This window comes from Gracilinanus agilis, chromosome 5, assembly GCF_016433145.1.
Source record: "Gracilinanus agilis isolate LMUSP501 chromosome 5, AgileGrace, whole genome shotgun sequence".
NCBI lineage: Eukaryota > Metazoa > Chordata > Mammalia > Didelphimorphia > Didelphidae > Gracilinanus > Gracilinanus agilis.
Window position 1 is genome coordinate 124,583,878 of NC_058134.1, and position 23,082 is coordinate 124,606,959.

General features: G+C 43.3%; 2 protein-coding genes across 2 annotated transcripts; both read right to left on the bottom strand.

The window, feature by feature from the left end:
- Positions 1-3,895: 3,895 nt before the first annotated feature.
- FSCN3 (fascin actin-bundling protein 3) lies at positions 3,896-14,051 on the bottom strand. The gene is made up of 7 exons (XM_044679559.1): positions 13,908-14,051; positions 11,068-11,770; positions 10,593-10,711; positions 9,034-9,193; positions 8,728-8,898; positions 7,028-7,233; positions 3,896-4,025 (listed from the first exon to the last, which is right to left on the bottom strand). Exons 1-6 carry the CDS (start codon positions 14,049-14,051, stop codon positions 7,028-7,030), a joined length of 1,503 nt encoding a protein of 500 aa, XP_044535494.1. The 3' UTR covers positions 3,896-4,025.
- A 1,633-nt stretch (positions 14,052-15,684) lies between these two features.
- Positions 15,685-21,292, bottom strand: ARF5 (ADP ribosylation factor 5). Its single transcript, XM_044679560.1, has 6 exons — positions 20,064-21,292; positions 19,175-19,255; positions 18,709-18,818; positions 17,810-17,881; positions 16,394-16,519; positions 15,685-16,193 (listed from the first exon to the last, which is right to left on the bottom strand). The coding sequence occupies exons 1-6, from the start codon at positions 20,128-20,130 to the stop codon at positions 16,107-16,109; spliced, it is 543 nt and encodes a 180-aa protein (XP_044535495.1). The 5' UTR covers positions 20,131-21,292; the 3' UTR covers positions 15,685-16,106.
- Positions 21,293-23,082: the final 1,790 nt, after the last annotated feature.

Consider the following 23,082-nt stretch of genomic DNA (forward strand, 5'->3'; position numbering starts at 1 on the left):
TCCAGATCTGGTTATATAGCCTATACCAACTCACAATATTCTTTTAAAGTATTTTTATGATGGAATTTTAATATCAATACTTTTAATTCTCAAGAGTAAAAATGTTATATGAATTTGAGACTTTATTATTTTTCTAACATAAATCTCTTCACTACATGTTAAGCTTTTGGGTTTTCTTGTCATTTGCTATACACCACCAACATTCATCATCCTCTACATGACATATTCACAGAGCTAAAAGGCTTACAGCCTACACTAGGGACTACCACTAGGCAGGCTTCTAGGAGAACTGGCTGGTAGTGGTATCCAAGCCTTTTTGACCATATACCCCATGAGTAAAAAACAAACAAAAAATAACTGAACAGCCCTTCATAGATTTTTAAATCTAGGCTCAAAGTCTGATGAGACGGATTTAAAAGGCTCTGAGAAAGTTAACAGTTCTGCCTATAAAAGTATAATTATGAAACCTATGAATGACTTGCGATGATGCCCCACAGGGAGAGAAAGAAAATTAGCAAAGGTCTGGGGGTTGGGATATCAGCCCTTTTATAGGAAAGCTCACTCTGCCTTGTAAATTTCTCATGAGCATCCCTCATGCCTTGAACAAAGGAACATAAAGAAATGTAAAGGATGGGTTTTATGAGAAACCACAAGTATTTATGAGGATGCTGATTAGATTCATGAGATGCAATCTTTAATAGAACAAAAGGCTATGCCTAGAAATAAGTGTCGGTTGCATCCATCTTTAAGTAAATACAGGAAGGGGATAAGGATTGCCAGTTCCTGCAGATGGGTTTTTTTCCTCAGTGATCCAGCCTCCTGATCAAAGGTAAAAATAAAAACAAAACTTCACTCTTATACCTTCCCCATTTTTCTGGTGACACAGAAAGGTAATGTTTTAGGGTGGTGGCTAAGGTCAGGATGCTACTTTCTCTGAAGGAGAAGCCCCACCCCCTCCCTTTTGTCCACCACTCCAGTCTTTCTAGAAATGCTAAAAAGTCCTATTACTCAGAGAAAAATCCACTTTTCAGTCTCAATATAATGTTATTTTTTTCAATACTCAGAAGAAAGAAAGCTTCCAGGGTCATTAAAAATGCCATCTCTCTCATAAGGGAGCCAGTCTGAGAGAACTGTTGCATAAGAATATTTATAACCTGAACATCTATTTTCTTCTGTACCAGAAAAGGCAGAAAAACCTGAATGGAGTCAGGAAAACCTGACTTCATGTCCTAACTCTGACATATAGTTGTGTGACCCTAGGCAAGTTATATAACTTCAGTATCCCAGGCAATTCTTTCAGACCCTAAGTTGTAAAGAAGGTACCATTTTATATTAGTAGAAGGAGTTCATGAAATCATAGGTCTGGTTTAAAAAAAAAAAAAAGAAGCTACAACCATGATACTTTACTGTGGGAATATATTATGTTAATCATATAACATACAAATAATAGATATTTTCTAATGATGAAAAAGATGAAAAATGTTTTAGAAAGATTTAATCATACGAAGCAATTTTTACTGTCACTAAATGTGGTTGTAATGGATTTTTAAAAGTTAAATTTTATAGGATAAATTGAGTTTGAGAGAATGAGGTGACATCTACTTATAATATATTACTGTTGGTTTCTGAAATGTTACAAATCTTTATTAAATACACTCAGATAATTCAAGTATTTAAAGTTACTATTTTTCTACATGATATATACTTAATATCACATAAGTTCACGTTTTGTAGCTGAAGAGAGGATAATCAATGGCTGTGGGATATAAATGAGCATCTTTTTTAAATTTTTAAACTCTTACTTTCTGTCTTAGTAACAACTCTAAGATAGGAAAGTTAGGGCTAAGCAAACAGCAGAAAAGTGACTTGCCCCGGGTCATAAAACTAGGAAGTGTCCACCTTACTGTCCTCCTTGTAAATAAGCATCCTTTATGATTAAGGTTTTAGTTGGGTAGCATTACAAAGTAGTGTGGGTGGGTAAATGGGTTACCCATCCATATTAAAATGCAATATAAAATTGGCAACCAGCAGATCAAAGGAGACTATAGTTTTATATTCAATATGTTTAGATGTTCTTTTTAAAAAAATATCTTTTTTGAACCCTCTGATAGATCAGTCTGAAAGTCTTCCTTAAGTTGAGTTTATTTCAATAAAACAGTTGTTTTAGTGGGTGATTAGCTAAAAAAAGACACATGAAGAAACATTGCTCCAAATGAAAGAACTGCAGCAGTAGCAGTAGATCTGCTTACATCACTATACACATTGTTCATTCCATCCAATTATGCAAAGGTTTTTCATTGAAACTCAGCTAGTAAATTTCCATTTTCCTTGATACCAATTATTGTTCTTACAAACTAATCACAAGATCATGCATCCTTATTTTTAAAAATTAGTTCAAAACCCAATTAAACTTTTTCATTGGAAAGATATTTAAACAGGTCAGGAAGTTATTTTTTCATGGTTTTAAGTCATATGGATACATTAAAAAAAAAAGAGATGATACTTGGATTGTTTTCAGCACAGAAGTATAGCTTTTAAGTGGATTGCTATTTATGAAGGCTTCATGTTACTAATTATTATCTCAAGCCATAAAATGCACTTATTTCATTGAGGATGGTTGTAAATAAAAGTTTTAAATCATCTTTATAATTTTGAATGGGGAGGGAGGCAAATTCTTGTTAGATCTGCTTAAGAGTTTTTTTGGGGTGGGGCATTGCTTTCGTATAATATGATTGATGAAGAGCTAGGAGTAGAAGTGTCAGTCCTGCCATTTTGGAGGTTTTTGCTTAGCACATTTTAATCTTTTACCCATGATTTCTTTGCAGCAATCTCTTGAAGCCACTTGCCCATTTTTGAGAAGCTTGGTTTAGTTAAAACAAGATAATGTAATCTTTTTTTCATGAAAATCTGCCTTTTCTCCTTTCCACTTCCCCTTATTGATAAAGGAAGAAAAATACAACCCTGTTTCAAACATGTACAGTGAAGCCAAATAAATTCCCATATTGGCCATGTCCAAAAAAATGTATCTTAATCTGCACTCTGAGTCTATTACCTCTCTGAAAAGAGGTGGGTATAGTAAGTTTCTAGATAAGATAAGCTGATGTCACAGTTCACTCAAAAACAAATGAATGAGTGAATTGTGCTTCTTCAAACCCCTCTGTTCTATGAAAACCTTCTTCTTTCCTCAGGATATTTTGCATACCATTTGGCAGCCTGTACAACACTGACTAAATGAGGGCAGCAGTGCCAGTTTCTGTACTCCATATGAATAAATTCTTAATTCCTTTATTTTACTTAAAATCAATATGAGTTCTATTATTTTCTTCTCATGCCTCATTGGATTATCTTGTACACCTTCCATCTTGTACATGGAAGACCAGAGTTCTAGGACCCAGCTAGTTAATAGAGATGGGTCGAGATAAGAAAGACAGGGAAAGGGAAGAAAGGAATTCCATTTTTCTGCTTCCATATATTTTTTTTTAAAGACTGGATATCCCCATATCACCCATATTGGAAGACTATTTTCAGGCTGATCCCATTGCTGATTCCAGGATTTGACATTGCCCTGTGTCCCCTACCCCAACCCGGGTTCTCCGGCCTCTCCTGATCCATGCCAAACTTAGTGTAGATACCAGATTTGCATAGCACATCAAAGTTCAGAACTCCTGAACTCAAAAGATCTGGTAGTCATCACCTCCTGAGTAGTTGGGAATACAATTGGACACCAGCATGCCAGACCATTACATACCTTTTGAGCTCCTTTGAATGCCAGACTCAAAGCATCCCAAAGCCTCCCAGCCAGAGCCTCTCCACCCTGCCCCCTCCCACTTCTGCTCCCCTGGAAAGAAGCAGAGGCAGCACACAGAAATGTTGTTGTTGGATGGCCATGGTATATTGTTTCTCAGTGTGAAAGTTTGATTGAGGAGTAGAAGGATAAGTTGTGACTTGTAGGGGTAAGGATTGTGTTGTGGATAATCTCACAAATCTCATCTTCAGGGTCTTCTTTATGGTGGTATCTTGTCTACCTGGGGAATGAGTCAAACAAAAACTTTCCCTAAATCGGATCAATCAAGTATTTATTGAGCACTTATAAGGGGGTGTGCTAGGTGCTATGGAGGATACAAAAAATACATAAGCTCCCTGCCCTCTCAAGGAAAAATTATAGACTAGTTGGAGAGATGGGCATTTACTAGAAAAAAGAAGCATTAAGTTAAAAGCACTTTGATGAAGAGACAGGATTTGAGCTTGAATGATACCTTCTTAGTGCCTCAATTTTCTTTTCAGTAGAGAGGGAATTTCTTATTCAGGTACAGTTTGGACTAGGTGACCTCTAAGACAAGATACTTCCAGCTCAGAGACACTGTAATTCTCTGAATGATGGATGAGATTCCAGTAAGCAAAGAGGAACAGAAGGACATTCCAGGCTAATAAGTAAAGGGGGGAGAGTAGGGGAAAGGCAGCAGCACTCCAAGGGCAGTGAATAGAGGATAGAACATAGAATTTTAGCATGATAAAGGCCCTTGGTTATAGTCAGGTCCAGCATTCTCTTAAAGAAGAGGAAGTGGAACTCCAGGAAAGTGAGGTACAGTTTAGGCAAAATGGATTGTTGATATTAAGGCATCAGTAACTGAGATTGCTTCAGTGAGAAAACTTCTGCAATTTAAAAGACTCACTCCATCTATGGCTCATGTCATGTCTTCGAAAGCTGTGTGAGATTTAAAGAAGTTAAGTGACTTCCTCCTAGCCAAAGGGCTAGTAATTCAGTTCAATGAATATTTATGAAGTGCCAACTCTGTGCCAGGTAGACAAAGAGAAAAAAAAAAAAGGAAAAAAGTACTCTCAAAATGCTTGTAATCAACAAAGGAGAAATAACATGTTCTTAGATGGGTAAAGATAAAAGAAATGCCAAGGAATTCCTAGGGGTGGGGAGCACTAACAAATGGGGAAATTGGGAAAGACTGATTATAGGAGGTGGAACTTGAGTCTAAGGGAGAATTCCTATGCCAGGAGGCAGAGGTAAAGAAGAGAGGCATATTCCACAGGCATGGGGTACAGTCTAGACATCTAGCTAGCACTTATAGAGCATCTGTGAGGTTTAGGTACATAGATATATTCTCTCTCAAAATCCTCCTCTCCGTTATTCACTCTCTAATACTGGACTTTCCAAAGGCTTACATTTAAGTGAGGATTTCCATATATATGCACAGAGACACTCCTTCACTGTGACACTAGGAGCTTCTACTTCCTCATGACAACCAAATGAAAACATTCCTGGGAGAGCCATTCCTTTATTCACTCAATTGATTTTGAGTTAGAGGAATCTGTACAGTAGATAGCCATGTTTAGAAGTATCTGTCAACTTGTGACCTTGAGCAAATTACTTAATATTGCTAGGTCTCAGTTTTTTCGTCTGTAAAATGAAAGGGTGAGTGAGCCCAGATGGCCTCAAAGGTGCTTCTCAGCTCTAAAGCTAGGATTTAGGACCCTATGACCCAGAAATACTTCCACAACTCACCTTCTCCCTCCTCTTTTCTCTCAGGTACTGATATAATCAATCAATCAACAAACATTTATTAAGTGCCTACTATGGATCAGGCATTGTGCTAGATGCTGGGGATACAAAAAAGAAAAAAAAGAAAAAGAAATATTCCCTTGAAAATCCAGGAATTTATCATTTACTCAGTTTACCCCCAAAAGTAAATAGAACATATATGCAAAGGAGATTGAGGGAAGGAGTCACTAAAAGCTGATGGGAATCAGAAAAGCCCTCAAAATAGGTGATATTTAAGCTTAGTCTTGAAAGTAGTTCTCAACAGATTTCAGCTGTGGGGCACAGCCTGTGCAGAAGCATGGGAGCAGAAAGGGGAATATTGTATGTAGGAAACAGAAATTAAGTCATTTTGGCTGGAACGACGAGTACTGAGGGACTAATAATACGTAGATATATTCTCTCTCAACCCATCTCTCCATTATTCACTCTCTAATACTGGACTTTTCAAAGGCTTACATTTAAGTGGGGATTTCCATATATACGCACAGAGACACTCTTTTGGTGTGACAGTAGGAGCTTCTACATCCTTGAAAGACAGACCTGGAACCAGATTGTGAAGTGCTTGGAATGTCAAAAAAAGGAGTCTGGATTTTGTTGTACTGAGCAGGGTAATGACATTGTCAGATCTCTGCTTTAGAAGTATCAATTTTGCTACTGAATGAGGACAAACCAGAGAGAGGAGACCAATTTAGAGGTGATTTCAATAGTCCCAGAAAGAGCTGAGGAGGGCCTGAATTAGAGTGATTATAGTATGAATGGGGAGAAGATGACAGATGGAAGAGATGGAGGCAGAATCGACAAGCCTTGGCATCAATAGGATGTGGGGTGAGTGGGTAAAAGTGAACCGTGCATGTGACTAGAAGAATGGTGGATGCCTTTGACAGAAAAGAGGATGTTTGAGAGAGGCAGTGTAGAGCAAAGATTTTTTGGACACGTTGGGTCTGAGATGCCTTGGGATAGCAATTAGTGAGGCTGCATTAGAGTTCAAGGAAGAGACAAGAAAGGGTTGGACATGTATGTAGACTTGAAAGTCATTGGCTTAGAGATGATTGTTGAAGCCCTGGGAGTTGCTGAAATAAAAATAAAAGAGATTCTGTAGAGGAAAGAGAAGAGGATCCAGGTCTGAGCCCTGAAATGACTCCTATGGGTACAGATGGAGGCTGAGAAGTATGACACAGATGAACTGTGACAGAAAAATGTCACAAAACCCGAGGAAGGAAAGAGTATCTGGAAAGGAGAAAGAAGAAATGCTCCAGAGAGGTCAAGAATGATGGGAGACCCAAAAAAGGTTACTGGATTTAGCAATGAATAAAATACTGGTGGTCTTAGCAGAAACTGTTTCAGCTGAGTAAAGGTGCCAGGGGTTGAGAAGTGAGTGGAGGCAACGAGTGTGAACAATTTTTCTAGGAATTTATCTGTGAGAGGGAAGAAAGACACAAGATAAAAGCTGAAAGGGATGGTTAGGTTTTCTCATACCTAAAACTCCCAGAGACACTCGTTGGTGATAATCTTGCTGTCGGCCAATAAGACACCACTGCTGTCAGCCCTTATGTAGTAGCCATTGGGGGCCAACACAGCAAGCAGGTTGCTGCCTCGTAGTTCTAGACAGAAGTTGAGAGCAAACTTTCCCCAGGGACGGAAGGTGCCATAGGCTGTCAGGGACCAGAAGGTGCCACTCTGTGCTGGGGGAAGTAGGAGAATTGAGGTCACTAAGTGATATGAAAATGAAGTATGTGCCCCAGGTTCCCAGACACCTGAGTTGTGACCTACGTAGAGGGGACACACAACCACACCACCACCATCAACCATACTTCCTCCTCCTCAAATCTTCTGCTCTAGGTCAGGTCAACTTATTATTATTATTAGTTTAGCTAACATAATATAATAATGTTGGCTACCTAGCATTTACCTGGCACTTTTAAAGTATAGGAAGTACTTTACATAGATTATTTCATTTGATCCTCCCAACCCTGGGAAGTAGTGCTGTAATTATCTTCATTTTACAGACAAGGAAACAGAGGCACAGAGAAGTCAACTGACTTGCCCAGGGCCACCTAGTTAGTGAGTGTCTGAGGCAGGAATCAAACTCAGGCCTTTCTGACTCTAGGTCCAAGGGTCTATCATCAACTATACTACATGGCTGCCTCAGAGAGTCATAAGGAAGGATGCCACAGATCTCTGTGCCATCTCTTCGAAATTTGGGGTCTGCTGCTGAAAGCAATAGGGCGATGTCTCCCTCCTTAAACTGACTTTTTTAAAAAAATCCCCATCCACACAGAAACCTTTTTTTGTGTATCTATCCAAACCACCCCCATGCCTACCTCCCACCACCCCCTTTTCTCCCCACTCATCCCCTTTCTCAGGATTTTACGGTTTACTTTAAACTGTGGCTAGATGCTTGAAGTGGCAGGAATGAGGGTGTCAGAGAAAAGTGGGAATGAAGGGGCTCACTTCAACTCAGTCTTGGGAGATTCTTCAGGAAAGTGTATAGTGGGAGACGTGAGGCAAAGCTGAGCTTCCTTCTTCACACTCAGCATTTACTGCTCTAGCATCCAGTAAATGTTGAAGCATATGAATTGTTTCAGGAAGAAGCCTTGTGTCTTTTCTTCAGAAAATCATAAAGCCTTGGGGAGTAGTAAAGAAGGAAGGGCATTCGACTGGAGTCATGAGATCTGGATTCGAGTCACTAATTTGCCACGAATTTTCTGAGTAACCTCATTTGAACCACCTCACCTTTCCAGGTCTTCACAGGGGCTTCTTTTGTCAGAGTGTTGAGCTAGACCAGATAGTTCTGAAGATCTTCCCTAGCTCCAAACTCTCTAGCTTACTATATGCTCACTTTACAATTATTCTCTCATTTGATCTTCACAACAACTTTGGAAGCTTGGAGCTATTTTTATCCCTTTTTAACATCTGAGGCAAGTAGAGGTTAAAGTGACTTGCCCAAGATCACACTAAGGTAGTAAAAATTAACAGTTAAGTTAAAATTAAGAGTTTTAAGGGACTCAGAAGCCATCCAGTCCAGACTCCTGTTAGATCAATTTCCCAAGAGATGTCCTGGATCCAGACACAGAGGGCTGAGTTCGGAAGGAGCCAGTGGGCACTGAGTAATGAGCCCCAGGATCTATTTTGGCACATTTGAAGGGAAGAATTGGGATGAAGAGGGTAGCACTCACCTTGGAAATGGTAAATACTTTGTCGGCAGGGAAGTAGCTGGATGCAGTCTGGCTGGTCCATGTTGCACTGCATTTGGTCATGGTTTGAAGATGTGCCCACGTAGCCATATCGACCTCTCAAGGCTAGGAAAGGTCGATTGACTAAACGTACCCTAAATTCTTCACAGGGACCTGAAAGAAAGGGGAGTCAAGATCACTGGAGATGATAGCTCTGGGCTCTCTTTCAGATGTGACCTACTAAGAGCAAACTAGGGATGGAAGGACATCATACAAGGATCTTTAGCCTCTTCCTTCCCCTATGCTTACCTGGTTGCAAGGATGTAGTTATCAAGCACCCATTGGATGTAACACCCACATAGCGTCCACTGGCAGCCTGTAGAGTGATCCGGTCACAGTTCCATTGCACACAGAAAATAGCCGCTGCCTCTAGTTTTTTCCCATCTCCTATTATAGTCCTATGTGGCCTCTGCAGAGAGGGAGAAAGTCTTAGATTTGGGTCAGAGTTCAGATACTCTTTCAAACCTGTTTTCTGTTTCTTTGGCAAAACTCTTAGCCTCTCACATTTAGTTAGTCCGGGGGTTCTTAACCTTTTTTGTGTCAGGGACCTCTTTGACTATCTGCCTAAGGCTATAGCCCCCCTTCCTTGGAATGCACTTAAGTGTATAAAATAAAATACACTGCAAAGGAAATTTATTGAAATATAATTATTACAAAAAATGTTTTCCCATCCAAGTTAATGGGCCATTTGATATCTATCCCTAACTGGTCTAGAGAGATGCTAGAGCTTCTTTCTCCTTTTCTTTCAAATTCTTTTTGGAAAATGACCCACTTTCAACACAGAATGCACTGTGATACCAAGAGAGTGGGTCAGAGGAGAGAAAGAGAGGCAGTGTTGTGCAATGGAAAGAACAATCAACTAGGAGTAAGGAAAGTCATGGTTTCAAAACCTGCCTTGAACAATTATTGGTTGTGTGACCCTGGGCGAGTTAACTTCTTTGGGTCTCATCCTCCTCATCTTTAAAATGAGGGAGTTGGATGGCCTCTAAGGACAGCTCTAACTCTAGGATTCTATGGAACCTATAAATAATAATAACAATAACTAACATTTATTTAGGGCTTACTATATATCAGGCTCTTTACAGTTATTTTCTTCTTTGATCCTCACAACCATTCTGGGAGGTAAGTGCTATTATTATCCATAGTTTACAGATGGGGAAGCTGAGACAGAGGTTAAGTAATTTGCCCAAGGTCATGCAGTTACTGTAGTAAGCATCTGAGGGTAGATTTGAACTCAAGTCTTTCCTCACTCCCATGTGCTATCCACTGTGCCACCTAGCTTCTGGTGACTATATTTCCTCAGCTATAAAATAAGAATATAATTTTTAACATATACTTCACAGGACTATTGCTTGGTCCAAATGAGATAATGTATGCTAAATGCTAAGTTGGCTATTGTTATCATTATTATTAAAAATAAGAAAAAGAAAGAAATCCTTGAAAATTATGCTAGTCTCTGTATGAAATTTCTGCTGAGGTTCTAAAGTCCTAGGGGCTTACAGGGTGGTCAAAAGCTGGATTCCTTAGCCCAGCCTTCCCACGGTCTAGGCTACTCTTCCCAAGGCCTGCATTCAGGATCAGGTTGGGGCAAATCAGAATAAATTAGGGATTAAGGACCCCAGCATTTTAGGAATACATGCAGGGCAGCTTACAACATCTAGACATTTCCTCTGGGAGAGATGTTTGTTTACACGTGATCTGGGGACCTGGGGTCCAGGGTAAAAGCAAATTGGGTAGAAAGAAGGGAGTACCTGGGTTTTTTATTCCTCCAGATTGTCCCTGGCCAGCCTTTAGGTCCATATTCTTACCTGTGCTAAATATTGACCAGTAACTGAACGTAGCTGAATGGCATTAGAGTTTGGATCACTCTCATACTGAAAGAAGCACAGAGGAACCATCTGCTCAGATCTAGCACAGACTTCCATTTCTGCAGAAAGAGAGATTTTGATAGCAGGCAGCCCAGGGGCTCCTCCCTTCTTTCCCTCCTCCACTCCTAGCTAAGAGCCACACCTTATTTCCCCTTTTCTAATTCTTCTGTGTGAAATGGTCTAAACTAGACACTGTAGACAGTTTTCCAGAAGAATAGGACACGGCCCCTATCATGAAGAGACGCATTTCTTTATTTTCAACCCCTCTCTACCTGCCTCCCAGGCCATATTTCTATTTTTTAATGTTAGGACTCTTCATTTTGTAGGGCTCAGCATCCTTTTCATTCATTCCCACATTTCCTGCTCTCCTTATTTCCTTCCTCCACCCTCTTCCCCCAGCAGCCCTAGCACTTGCCAGAAACGATGGTGACGAATTTCCGATTCTTAGCTTTCAGGGTGATCCAGGTTGGGCAGTGTTGCAATATAAACCACTCTTCTCCACCCATGGGGCTGGAGCCCAGAGACAGGAGGGACTGGGAGCCCTGCGGGTACAGGAGGCACCCTTGCCCATCGCCCAAGGCTATCTGTCCACCAGGCCGGAAATGCAGGTGAAAGCCTGTTTGCATTGAGGGTCTGCTGACCAGCCTGTCATTTTGGGACAGAAAGTGGTGGGAAGAAGACTCCAGGTGGTAGAGCCCTTCGTGGAAGTGAAGCAGGAAGCCACACTCCTCCAGGTAAGGCACAGGAGCATCCACCCAGATACAGCCCTGCTGAGGGTTGGCTCGGACGTAGCAGCAGGCGATGGGGCTGTAGAGTACCACGTGGACGTGGATGGCTGGCCGTGGGGTCCACATGTGGTAGGCGGAGAGCACCCTGGAGTTGCAGAATACGGCCTCGCCATCCGACTCCAGGTAGTGGCCCGTGATCATGCACTGCAGGGTCCACTTGCCATGGCGGTAGAAACGAAGTAGGAAGTAGCCATGCTCTGTGTTCCGGGGACACCCGCAATAGACTGAGCCGTCTCCCTCGGGCAGCAAGATGTGGCCTTGGACGCTCTGTAGGCGCACCAGGGCCTGACATTTCTCATCATATTCATTGCACACTAATAATTCCCAAGTCTGCAGAGAGGTCCAGTGAGGGAGGAGGGAGATGTTAGTACTCACCCGATTCCTGGCCTTACGTCGCTGACTCCCAGCACCCTCCCTTGTGGGCCATCGACACTACTGACACACCATTGTTAAGGCTGTTGCTGCCAGCCCCTAGCTGTGCTGATGCCCTTATTACCACCCACCCCATCTCCCTCCTACGGCCTTCATGCCACTGCTATCAGCAGGAGCAATAAGATGACCTACATGCTTACCACTGGGCCACACCAATGCACACACTGGTTTCTCTTGTGATTTAAAAAAAAAAAGGTTAAAAGTGTCCCATTCAAAGGATCATAGTTTTAGAGATGGGAAAGACCTTAGAGTCAGTCATTGACACCAAATGCCTCATTTTATAGATAAGGAAACTGAGGTAGAGAGTGGTGAAGTGGCTGGGCCAGTCACATAGCTTTTAAATATCAGAGGTGGGATTCACACTCTGGCCTTTTTTTAAAAAAAAATCCTTACTATGTATTGGTTCCAAGGCAGAAGAGCAATAAGGGCTAGGCAATGGAGGTTGTCGCACAGCTGGGAAGTGTCTGAGGTCAGATTTGAACTAGGACCTCCCTTCTCTAGGCCTGGCTCTCAATCCACTGAACCACCCAGCTGCCAAATTCAGGCCTTCTTGACCATGCTTTTATCAATTGTACCATGCTGCTTCTCAATACTTAGCCCAATGTGAACTTTCCATTATCTGTTCTCGATCTCCTCCAAAGATTCCTGCCAGGAAAAGTTTCTGAGATTTGAATTAAGTCTTATCTTTTTCTCTTTGATTCAATAGTTAGGAATCATCATCCTGTTTGTATCTGTTCTTAGTAAAGTCATCTCACAGAATTCTGTCTCGACTTCATGTGTCAGAGATAAACAAGAGTCCAAGGAATAAAAATCTGGTGGTGTAAGCTATCATCACCTTGATATTTGTGGGGCTTATACTTAAGAAGACCTGAGTCTGAATCCTGCTTCTAACACTTACTGGCGGTGATATGACTCTGGCCAAGTTTAAGCCCTCAGGCTTCATCTTTTCTGGAAACAATGTGTATTGACCACAGATTTAGAGCCAGAAAGACTTAAAAAATCGTGTGTGTGTGTGTGTGTGTGTGTGTGTGTGTGTGTGTGTGTGTGTGTGTGCTGGAGAAACTGTAGGCAGGAGAGTGAGTTGGGAGGGTCAGAGGCAGAACTAGCTCAAATGACTATGCAACAGGATGCTAACATTTAGAAGGCTCTGGGAGCACTTCCAGTCCTCCAGCTAGTGGAAACAACTGAGCTCAGCACCTAGTTAGTAAGAATAATTCGTTAATATTTGGAAACTACTAGATGGCCTGCTAGCCACCAATACCCCAGTAGAAGTCTTCACTGGCCTGCTGTCTGCTCCCCAATCCTTTCCTCCCTACCCCCAGGCAGCACTTGAAGACCAGTATAGTTCCGTGATACTTGTCCTAGGCGACTTGCACTTACGCTGTTTGCTTTCGGTGTAAAAATTGGTCATTAAATATACTTGGTGGGAAGGGAGCGATGGGAGAATATGAGGTAGAAATGTGGAATCCTTTTCTTTGGGAGGCAGAGAATCCAATTCGTGCCTCTGTTTCATGCCATTCAACCTCTGACACCCATGAGTTACTGTGATTCTTCACATAAGAGTCTATTGGGGATTTCTGGATCCTTTCATTCCCTTTACTCCCTTTTAAGGTGTCACATACCCCTTCTCCCTACCCCCTGTAAATATTCTTCCCTTGAGACCCCATAATCGTTCATTCTAGCCTGAGGCTCTGGAAATCTCTCCTTTGTGATGTCACAGTACCTCTGTGCTGACGCTCTAGGGGCCGAGGGTGAGGAGAGCATCCCTGGCAAAGAGAGGCAACAAGAAGACTGGAAGTAAGTCATGGACCTTGTCAAAGGTGTGTGAGATTCTGATAAGGTAAGATTGGGTTGGAGCTAGAGACACCACAGGCACAAGGTAGAAAGGACTCAGGAATGTCAGTGACAGAGGCAAGCGAAAGGGGTGAGATCTAGGGCAGGCGAGAGGGTGCCAACATCCCCCCCAACCAGGGGCGTGTGGCCATTTGAGCATCAGAGTTGTGATACCCCACTCACCCCAGTGATGGCTGGTTACCTGTCTCCTGCCCAAGCCTTTAGCTATAGCAGTGATTTTATTTCCATAGTTCCCAGCTGTTAGATACGTGCCAGCCCAGCTGATAAGGCCAACCTTCTGGTCCTTTGTCGAGGACCCTCGAAGCAGACACTCCTCCTCCTCCATGGGGCTGGTGTCACACTTGATGACTGTCCTACCCAGCCTAGATCTAGCATGCACCTGCAGGCCATAGGGCCAGGAACAAGGCCCAGGATCTGTTAATAAGGGGAACCTAGAGGGGAAACTTTCTGGGCGAGTGCCCTCCCCTCTGGACCTAGCCACCTCTGTGACCCGTAGGCATTATGACCATAAAGGTTGCCTCCTTTCCCTAGAGGTTTGCCTGCCATCCCCTCATAGTGGGACAAAGACATAGCCCCAATCCTTCACTAATATGCCATCCATATTTGTCAAACTGCCACTCCAGAGTGAATAAGAACCCAGGACTCATGGCAGTCTCCTATATTCTGAGCCTACACAGAGAGTCAGGCTGGACCTAAGACTGAAAACTACAAACTTTTTGACTCTTCTATGACCAACCTGTGACTTTGGGGAAGTCCTCTTTACGTGTCTTCGTTTCTTTCCTTGTTAAACAGAAGACACTCTCAATCCCTATTCAGGAGTATGAGGTTCCCTTAGGATTGAGAGATCCTTCTAGCCTAAGAATGTGTGGAGGAAAAAACCTATGAGAATATTGAATTCTTTGAGCAAAGGGGGCTGAGTTTCAGGTAGGAATGATGTGAGGATTCATGACTACACTAAGGAAACTGACATAGAAATATAGATGGTACAGGTTATCCCTCTGCTCTTTAAATTCCCAGCTATACCCCCTTCCTATTTTTGCATTATTTGTGACCAGTGATATATAGTGAGAAAGAAATTGAAGAACAAGAAAGCAATAGATGTTCCAGACATTTGATCCCCAGGAATGCTGTTCCCACAGTACAAGCATTAAGCAAAGAAGGGTCCTCATATGGGTAATTATGGCTCCCACCATGAGCAAGATGAAGCTACATGAACCACAAAGAAGATAAAGAACATAGCTGAAGCCCTGAGGAAATTAACTGATGGGATGGGGGAAGAAACAGATAAAGTAGGTCATTTAAAGAGAAATGGTGGAGGATTTCTTAGATTCTTGGCTGGTGGTTCAAAGGAGATTAAAAACTATTAGCCATATTAGAGGAGAAGTTAAAGCATCATCTTCTTTAAATCGAGTTTTTCCTTTCTCTCCCAGCCAGGGGACCTCCTCAGTGGGGAGAGGGCCCAAGTAGCACAGGGTGAGGACAGAGCATTTCTTAGGCTCAAAGATGTGCTCTTCCAGCAGAGATCAGCCATAACACAATGGAGCAATAGAGTCCCTGCTGAGAGGCAGCTCAGTCCCTAAAATAGGGACAGGATTGCTTTCACAGGCACAGTGACTTACACAGAGCAGAAGCTGGAAGGTGGTGGCCCTTTGCTCTAGTCTCAGGCACAAATATTTAGGAGAGGCAAAGCCAAGCAGCCAAGATTAGCTAAGAAAAAGCCTCCTTAACCCACAGCATTTCCTAAACCAGTTGCCTCTCTGCTCTCAGCATCCCCATCGCCCTCCCAGACAATACTTCCACTAGTGACTCACTGGGATGGAAGACTTTCAGGTTTATAAAGTGCATTCCTCACCAAAAAAGTCTTCCTAGGTACTTAAGGAATGGTAGGTACTCTGCAAAAAAGATAAGGATTGTCCCTGCTGTAGAGATGAAGGCAACCACAAGGCTACAAACCACAGCAAATTTATTATTCAATATCCAGCACTGAATCACAGCACCAGTCTGGTCCCCCTCCCCACTTACCCCAAAGAAGGGCACCCAAAAGAATGAAATCAAATGTCAACCCATTTTCTTTTCTGGAAGGCCTTGGTTCTTGCAGCTGCTTCCATAGTTCCTACGGATGCAGAAGATAAACCCCTTCTCCCGTCCCTCCCCCAGGACCCAGAGGGCTAGTCTTTCTGGTCCTGGTAAGAGAGAACATGCAGGCAAGAACAGCTGTAAGAGTGTATATGAGCGTGAGTGTGAGTGTGTGTGTAAGAAGGGGGAGGTGGGTAGGAGAGGGGAATGCTGCCTCAGGAGTCCTCAAGAGTCCAATTGTCCAAGAGACATGACCTGGCAATTTTCTTCCAGTAGGGGTCTTGCCCTTTTCCATTAGGGGTAGCTAGCGCTTTGACAGCTCATGGGACAGCCAGTCTAGTCCATCATACAGCCCTGTACCCTGTGTGGCACAGGTTGCTTGGACGTACCACTGTAGGGGAGAAGGGAAAAGTTAGCATCTAGGCAAGGGGTCCATGCTGGGGTATGGAAGACTCAGTTTTCATGCCAGTCTTCACTTTTTAGGCATCCTTTCCCCCACTTCCAATCCCACCTCCACCCCTCCTATTCTCCTGTAAAATTTCCTCCAGTCCCTAGCCTCAGGAAGGAGGGAGGATGAGGGGATACACTCACTGTCCGGCTTCTCAAGCTCTGCAAACCCAACTTGTCAGTCAGCTCACTCACAGGCATGGCATTGGGCATGTCCTGCTTATTTGCAAATACCAGCAACACAGCCTCTCGAAGCTCATCCTCTTGGAGCTTGAGAGGGAAAAAGAGGGTAGGGATGAGATGAGAATTCATACATCCATCAACAGATGTACTGCTACCCTTTCCAAGCGAGGCAAGGCAAACTGCAGGAAGGAAGGAACAAGCTGATCTCAAGCACCTTCTCTCTGCCAGGCCCTGTACTATGCACTTTGCAAATATTATTTCATTTGTTCCTCACAACAACCCTACAAGGTAGGTACTATTACGAATTTTCTATCATATCAATTAGCAAATTAAGGCAATTGAGTGACTTGCCCAGACGACTAGTGTCTGAGGCCAGATTTGAACTAAGGTCTGTCTTCCTGACTCTGGGTCTAGCGCTCTATCCCTTTTACCTCCAACTTGCATCTACAGAGGCAAGAATATTCTATAGTCAGTAGGATACATTATTTACAGCCATCATCTGTAAAATGGGACAGAGTTGTTCTACCTTCCTCACAGAATTGTCATGAACTTAAGACAATATATGAAAAGTGTTCTGTGAATTGTAAAATGCTGTATAAAAGTTAGTTATTGTTTTCACTGTCAATATTCCTCAAACTGGATTCTATATAGAACCCTAGTGATCCACATAATGTGAATAGTTTCTGGGAAAAGAATCTCAATTTGGGTGATATTTTTCCTCACTACAATATTAAATATGAATGTATCAAGAATACTTCTTAAGTGCTATTTTCTCAACGTGAAAATGGATTCAATTTCTTTGATTTTGAGCTAACCTTTTTCTGTAAGTAATTCTATGTCCCTAAGCCAGGTTTTGTGAATTCTTTATATAATTAATATATTTTAAGCCTCACACTGTTCTGTAGTCAAATTGTTTAAGGAAATGCTATGTATAGCTATGTAGCTATAATACAGCTACATCTAATATAGCTAATAATATAATAAAATAAAAATAAAAAAATATTAATCTGAATGAAGTCATGTAGGCCTTTATAATAAGCCTTACCTATTCTTGGTAAATGGGAAAGAAATCTACTTTAACATAATATAAGATACAAAGTACAACCTATTTCTCCTCCTTGGCCAGTATCTCATGTAGATATGACTGAAGGTAAAAAGGTCACCTTTCAAACCTGTTTCAACCGATAACACAGGGTGCAGACCTTCTCTCAATTCTCCCTTGCCCAATCAACACATGAGATTTTTACATCCCAAAAAAGGCAGATCTGCTGGTCTAGACTGTAACCTAGTGTGGAGTTTTCACTGTCTCTGCTATTTCTGACTCATAAGAGAGGTCTCATTCTCCAGTGTGTTCTCTATAGCCCATCTGGCACTCACCATCTTCTGAAGCTCATCAGCAGATTCTTGGACTCTTTCTCTATCATTGCTGTCCACTACGAAGATAAGACCCTAGGGTGGAAAGAAAGAGCAGTTAGCTCAGCCAAAGAAGATGATCCATAGTTCTCTCTTTACCCTTTCCCCTTCCCTTTCTATAACTCTACCCTTATTCATCAATGGATTCAACTGTTCTTCATTCCAAAAATGAAAAACCAAAGAACCTGACTCCCAAACCCAAAACATCGTTTGTGCATCTATTATATGGCAAGGCATTGTGAAGGAAAATATTTCCTACTCTCAAAACACTTATTAATGTAAAGGGACAGGTATACCAAAATGGTATGAGGAAGAATTTCATCAATGCCATTTATTGGTGACACAAGCAAAAACTATGGGAACCCAAAAAGAAAAATTACATATGGCTGGAGAGATCAGAGAAAGCTTCATAGATAAGTAGGTATTATTTGAGTAAAACCTTGATCAATGCTCAGAATTTCAAAAGGCAGAGGAAAGAGATTGGGGTAGGGGAGGAGGGTGAAAGGATAGGAAAATTCTAGGCCAGGGAATGGTAAGCAGAAGCATTGAGACAGAAAAGCTTGTTCAGGAAACACAGGCTGGGTCAAGGTGGCTAGAATCCAAAAAAGGAACAGTTGAAAAAATGGCTAGAAAGTACAATAAAAGTTCCTTGGGGGCAAGGGCCATTTAATTTTTATCTCTAGCACTTAATACAGTATGTGGCACATAGTAGGTGCTTATTAGATAATAGAGAAATGAATTTTATTCTGTAGGCAATGGGGAATGCCATGGAGATTTTAAATCAAGGGAGGGCTGTTTATGGATGTCTGTTACTGGCCAGACCTTGGTATTAGATCTCTAGACCTCCCAACTCCCTGGCTCACCTGAGTATTTTGGAAGTAGTGTCTCCAGAGAGGCCGAATCTTGTCCTGGCCTCCTACATCCCAGACGGTGAAACAAATGTTCTTATATTCCACTGTTTCCACGTTGAAGCCTGTGAGGAAAGGGAAAAGGGGGGGAAGCCTGGGGGGGAGGAGGGGCGCTGTAATGTGGGCAGGTACATAAAACTCCACAAAAGCAACGGGAGCTCAGCCTGGCCAGGAAAACTTCTGGGAGTCTCCAGAAGTACTAACATGCAGACTTAAAAGAATGAACACAGCAGGGCCTGGGGCTACATCTTCCCCATCCTGCGGAGCCCCTGGCACCATCAGCCAAAGACACCATGACCTACTTTCTCAAAACAGCCGTATTTAGAGTCAGGGTCAGCCCCCAGAGAAGAGATTCAGAGGACTCTCACAATACCCGGGAGCAGATCTGAAACCCTCCTTCCCCTCCTTCCCAGGAGCTCACCTATGGTGGGGATGGTGGTGACAATCTCGCCCAGCTTCAGTTTGTAGAGGATTGTGGTCTTGCCTGCGGCATCCAAGCCGACTGCAACAGAGAGGCAGGGTAATGGATACTGGGTACCGGAGAGTCTCCCAGTGAGATAGGGAGGGAGAGGGCTCAGGATCCGACAAGGGCTCAACGCGGAAAATGCAATGGAAAAGCCACAGTTTCCCTCTCTCCCTCCTTGGAACTGCGATTAGGGGCCATAGGAGGAAGCCTAGGCATTAGAAATCATTCCTCGACCCCCCCCCCCCCAAAGAAAAACATGCACACCCAGGGCCAAACAAAAAACCCCACCCAAAACAGGCCTGTAGATTAAGAAAGAACCCAGGGTAAGAGCACCCATTGGGACAGGGACTGTCTCTCCTGGAAGGTGCCTCTCCAAAGAGACATTCCAGCCAAGTCCAAGAGGCTCGCGTGGGGGTGGGCAGGCGGCCTGTGGGTTAACCCCGCACAGGCCAGCGGGTTCCAGGGCCTGGGCGCCGGCAGGCTTGGGTTACTGCTGCTGCAAAGCGGAGGAGGCTGCAGGGCAGGGCCAGTTGGGCGGCAGGCCATAGCCATAGTTTTCCTCCCCAACCTCGCCCCCTCCCCCCGGGCTTCCAAACAGTGGGGCCCCGAATGCTGGAGAGGGCCCCCTCTTCTCCTCTCTCGCCCTCCACCCAGTGCCTCAGTTTCCTCTCCATCTTCTCTTCCCCCTCCCCCTCCCTCCGGAAAGGAAGCCCGGGGCTGGGCGTGCACCAAGGCAGGGCAGGGTTGGGTAGAGATGCTGCGGTGGCGGCGGGGGCGGCGGAGGGCGTTACACCGTGGGCAGGCAGGGAGGGATGCGGAGGTGTGACGCTGTCCGGGACCTCACCCATGAGGATCCGCATCTGCTTCTTCCCGAAGATCCGCGAGAAGAGCGCGGACACCGTGAGGCCCATGGCTGGGCCGGGGAGGGAGGAGCGGGGAACGGGGAGCCGGGAGCCGGGAACCGGCAGGTTGCTGGGGGGGAAGAAGAACGGCGGCAGCAGGAACCGGAGCCGCCTCCGCGCTTACAGGAGCAGCGTGACGTCACCAAAGAGCTCCGCCCCCGGCCTGGACACGCCCCTGTTCCGCGCACCTTAAAGAGCTTAGAAGCCAAGCTCCTCTTTTTACTGATGAGGAAACTGAGGCCTGGAGGGGAAGTGACTTGCTGGAAGTTACCAGTTTAGTAACTAGCACAGACGGGGTTCGAACCCTGGTCTTCTGACTCCAGATCACTTCTTTCCATCAGGAGAAAGTGAAACGCGGAAGGAAGGCTCCGGAAGAAACCTGGGGCGTTCAGGCCTAGGCTATCTGGGACGCTATATTTTTGTGTTTGTGGCAAGTGAGAGGAAGAAGTTGGGGGTGACTACCAAATTCTCTCAGCATCTCAAGAATATTGTCCCAGAGCCAAGATCTACTGCAACAGCTGAATGACTTCTCTTCCTCATGCCTGCTAGAGCACCCCAAGATTCAGTGTAGCCCACTCTTTAACAAACTCTTGCTTCCATTCTTTCCCAGTGCCACTGCAAAGTAAGGAATGAATTTATGGACACAGTCGTTATTTTCAGGTATCACAACTGTCATACAATAACCACTAAAGATAAAAGATAGGTGAAGCATGTGCTAAGTGCTTTAAAATGTTCCACGAACTGGGCTAAGTGCTAGGAATATGAATACAAGCCAGATAGTCCCTGCTTTCAAGGAGGTGGATTTATTCTGGGAACCCTAATGTCTCCTAATGTCCACATGTAATTTCTCCCCTTTTTCCCACCATGTAAGTATGTGATTATTTAAAAAAGAAATTTCATCTTGCACTTTGTATACCTGAGGCTAGGCACATAGTAATTTAATGCTTGCATTAAATTGACTGCCAGGATAAAGGGAAAGCACAAGATAGGTTTTAGATCATAATCTAGGGGAAAAGAACATATTCAAGTCCAGATGCAATTCCCAGATGTGCTGCTTCCTTTCATCTCATAAAAATACACCCTAAGCAAAAGGACTTTTGAGTTGGAAGGCTTATAAGAAATCATCTAGTTCTCTTTTTTTTTTTTTTATTTTTTTTTATATTTTTTTTAAACCCTTAACTTCTGTGCATTGACTCATAGGTGGAAGAGTGGTAAGGGTAGGCAATGGGGGTCAAATGACTTGCCTAGGGTCACACAGCTGGGAAGTGTCTGAGGCTGAATTTGAAATAGGACCTCCCGTCTCTAGGCCTGGCTCTCAATCCACTGAGCTACCCAGCTGCCCCACTAGTTCTCTCATTTTGCAAATGAGGAAACTTAAGATGAAGAGAAGGTGACTTGTCCAAGATTACACAAGTAGAAAGATATGAGAGGAGAGCTTTCAGTTCAGTCTTAGACTCACAAATTCAGGATTCTCTTCCATTACAGAGGAAACACTAGACTTCAGTATCAATAAACGCTGAATTGAATGAAACTAGAGGTGTGTGGATGGCCAATTTGTAGATTTATAACAGATGACTTTCAAGAGCCACCTGACTATGATGGCTTCAGCTTTCTGAAATTTAGGGATTTGTGGAAATAACTATTATTTATAGTGCTTCAAGGTTTGCAAAGGGCATTGCAAATTTTTCTGATCCTCACAACAACCTTGTGAGGTAGGTACTATTATCAACATTTTTAGATGAGAAATAAGGCAAAGATTAAATGACTTGTCCAGGGTCACATAGCAGAAGTAGGGAGCACAGGCCCCTCACTACTTATCTCCAAACTTTCCAAAGGAGGAAGGGATATTCTTCAAGCACTACAAACCTTTTAAACAATACCAGCATTTATGTAGCGCTTTAACTTTTGCAGTGTATTTTACAAATACCTCATTCTAGTTTTACAAAAACCCTGGAAGGTAGGTACTATTATTATCATCCCCCTCTTATAGATAAGAAATTGAGATGGGAATCGATTTGGAAATTTTTTCTTTATAAGAAACAGTCTTCTGTTAGAAAGAATAGATTTATAGCACCCCCCCCTCCCCGCCCCCCCCCCCCCATCAAACCCCTACAACAAACATGCTCTAGTCCCAGTTCTACTACTTTTAATACCTCTTTAACTTTGGGTAGAAAGACAGTGGATTCAAGCCGAGCCTTGTCCCACACTAGCAAGGCAACTCAAAGGAATCACTTAATCTCCTAGTGCCCAAGGTATTCTCCAAGGGTAGGTATAAAGTGTTGATTTGCCTAAGAAAAAGGTATTCTTCTTCATGAGTTTCATACACCAGTGAAATCACAGGTCTGTTTCCTCCCACTCCCTTTCCCCCCCAACCCATTGGGAATTTCATTTTTTCATTTCCAGTCCTCAGTTTTCTTAGCTGTAAATTCAGGGGGTCAAATTTAGAAGTTTTCTGTTTTCCCTCAGTTCTAAAATCCTCTGTTCCTAGGAGGCGTTGCCACAAACATGCAATGCTGCTGCTGGTTTAAAACAAGAGTTAGTTCTTAATCTGAAATCTACTGACCCTGGAGGGAGTCAGAGAATCTTGGATGAAGAAAAATTACATCTTTATTTTCACTAACCTTTGGTTTCCTTTGTGATCCGGTGTATTTTAATTTACGCATTAAAAAAAAAAGTTATTCTGGTAAGGGGTCCAACGGCCTTCATTAGACTGCCTAAGGGATCCAAGACCCAAAAGCGGTTAAAAAACTGGTGTTCATACGCTGGGCAGGGACGAATCCATTCCCTCTGTAGCAGTCAAGTATATACAGGCCTCTATATTCATTTCCCCAAGATTCGCCACCCGCAAGAAGAAACCCCGAGGAAGCAGACGCCAGCAGGACAAGAAGCAACTGCAGGAATGTAGTTCGATTTCATGGCCCCTCCCAACAAGGTTACAGAGGCCCCGCCCCCACCACCCAT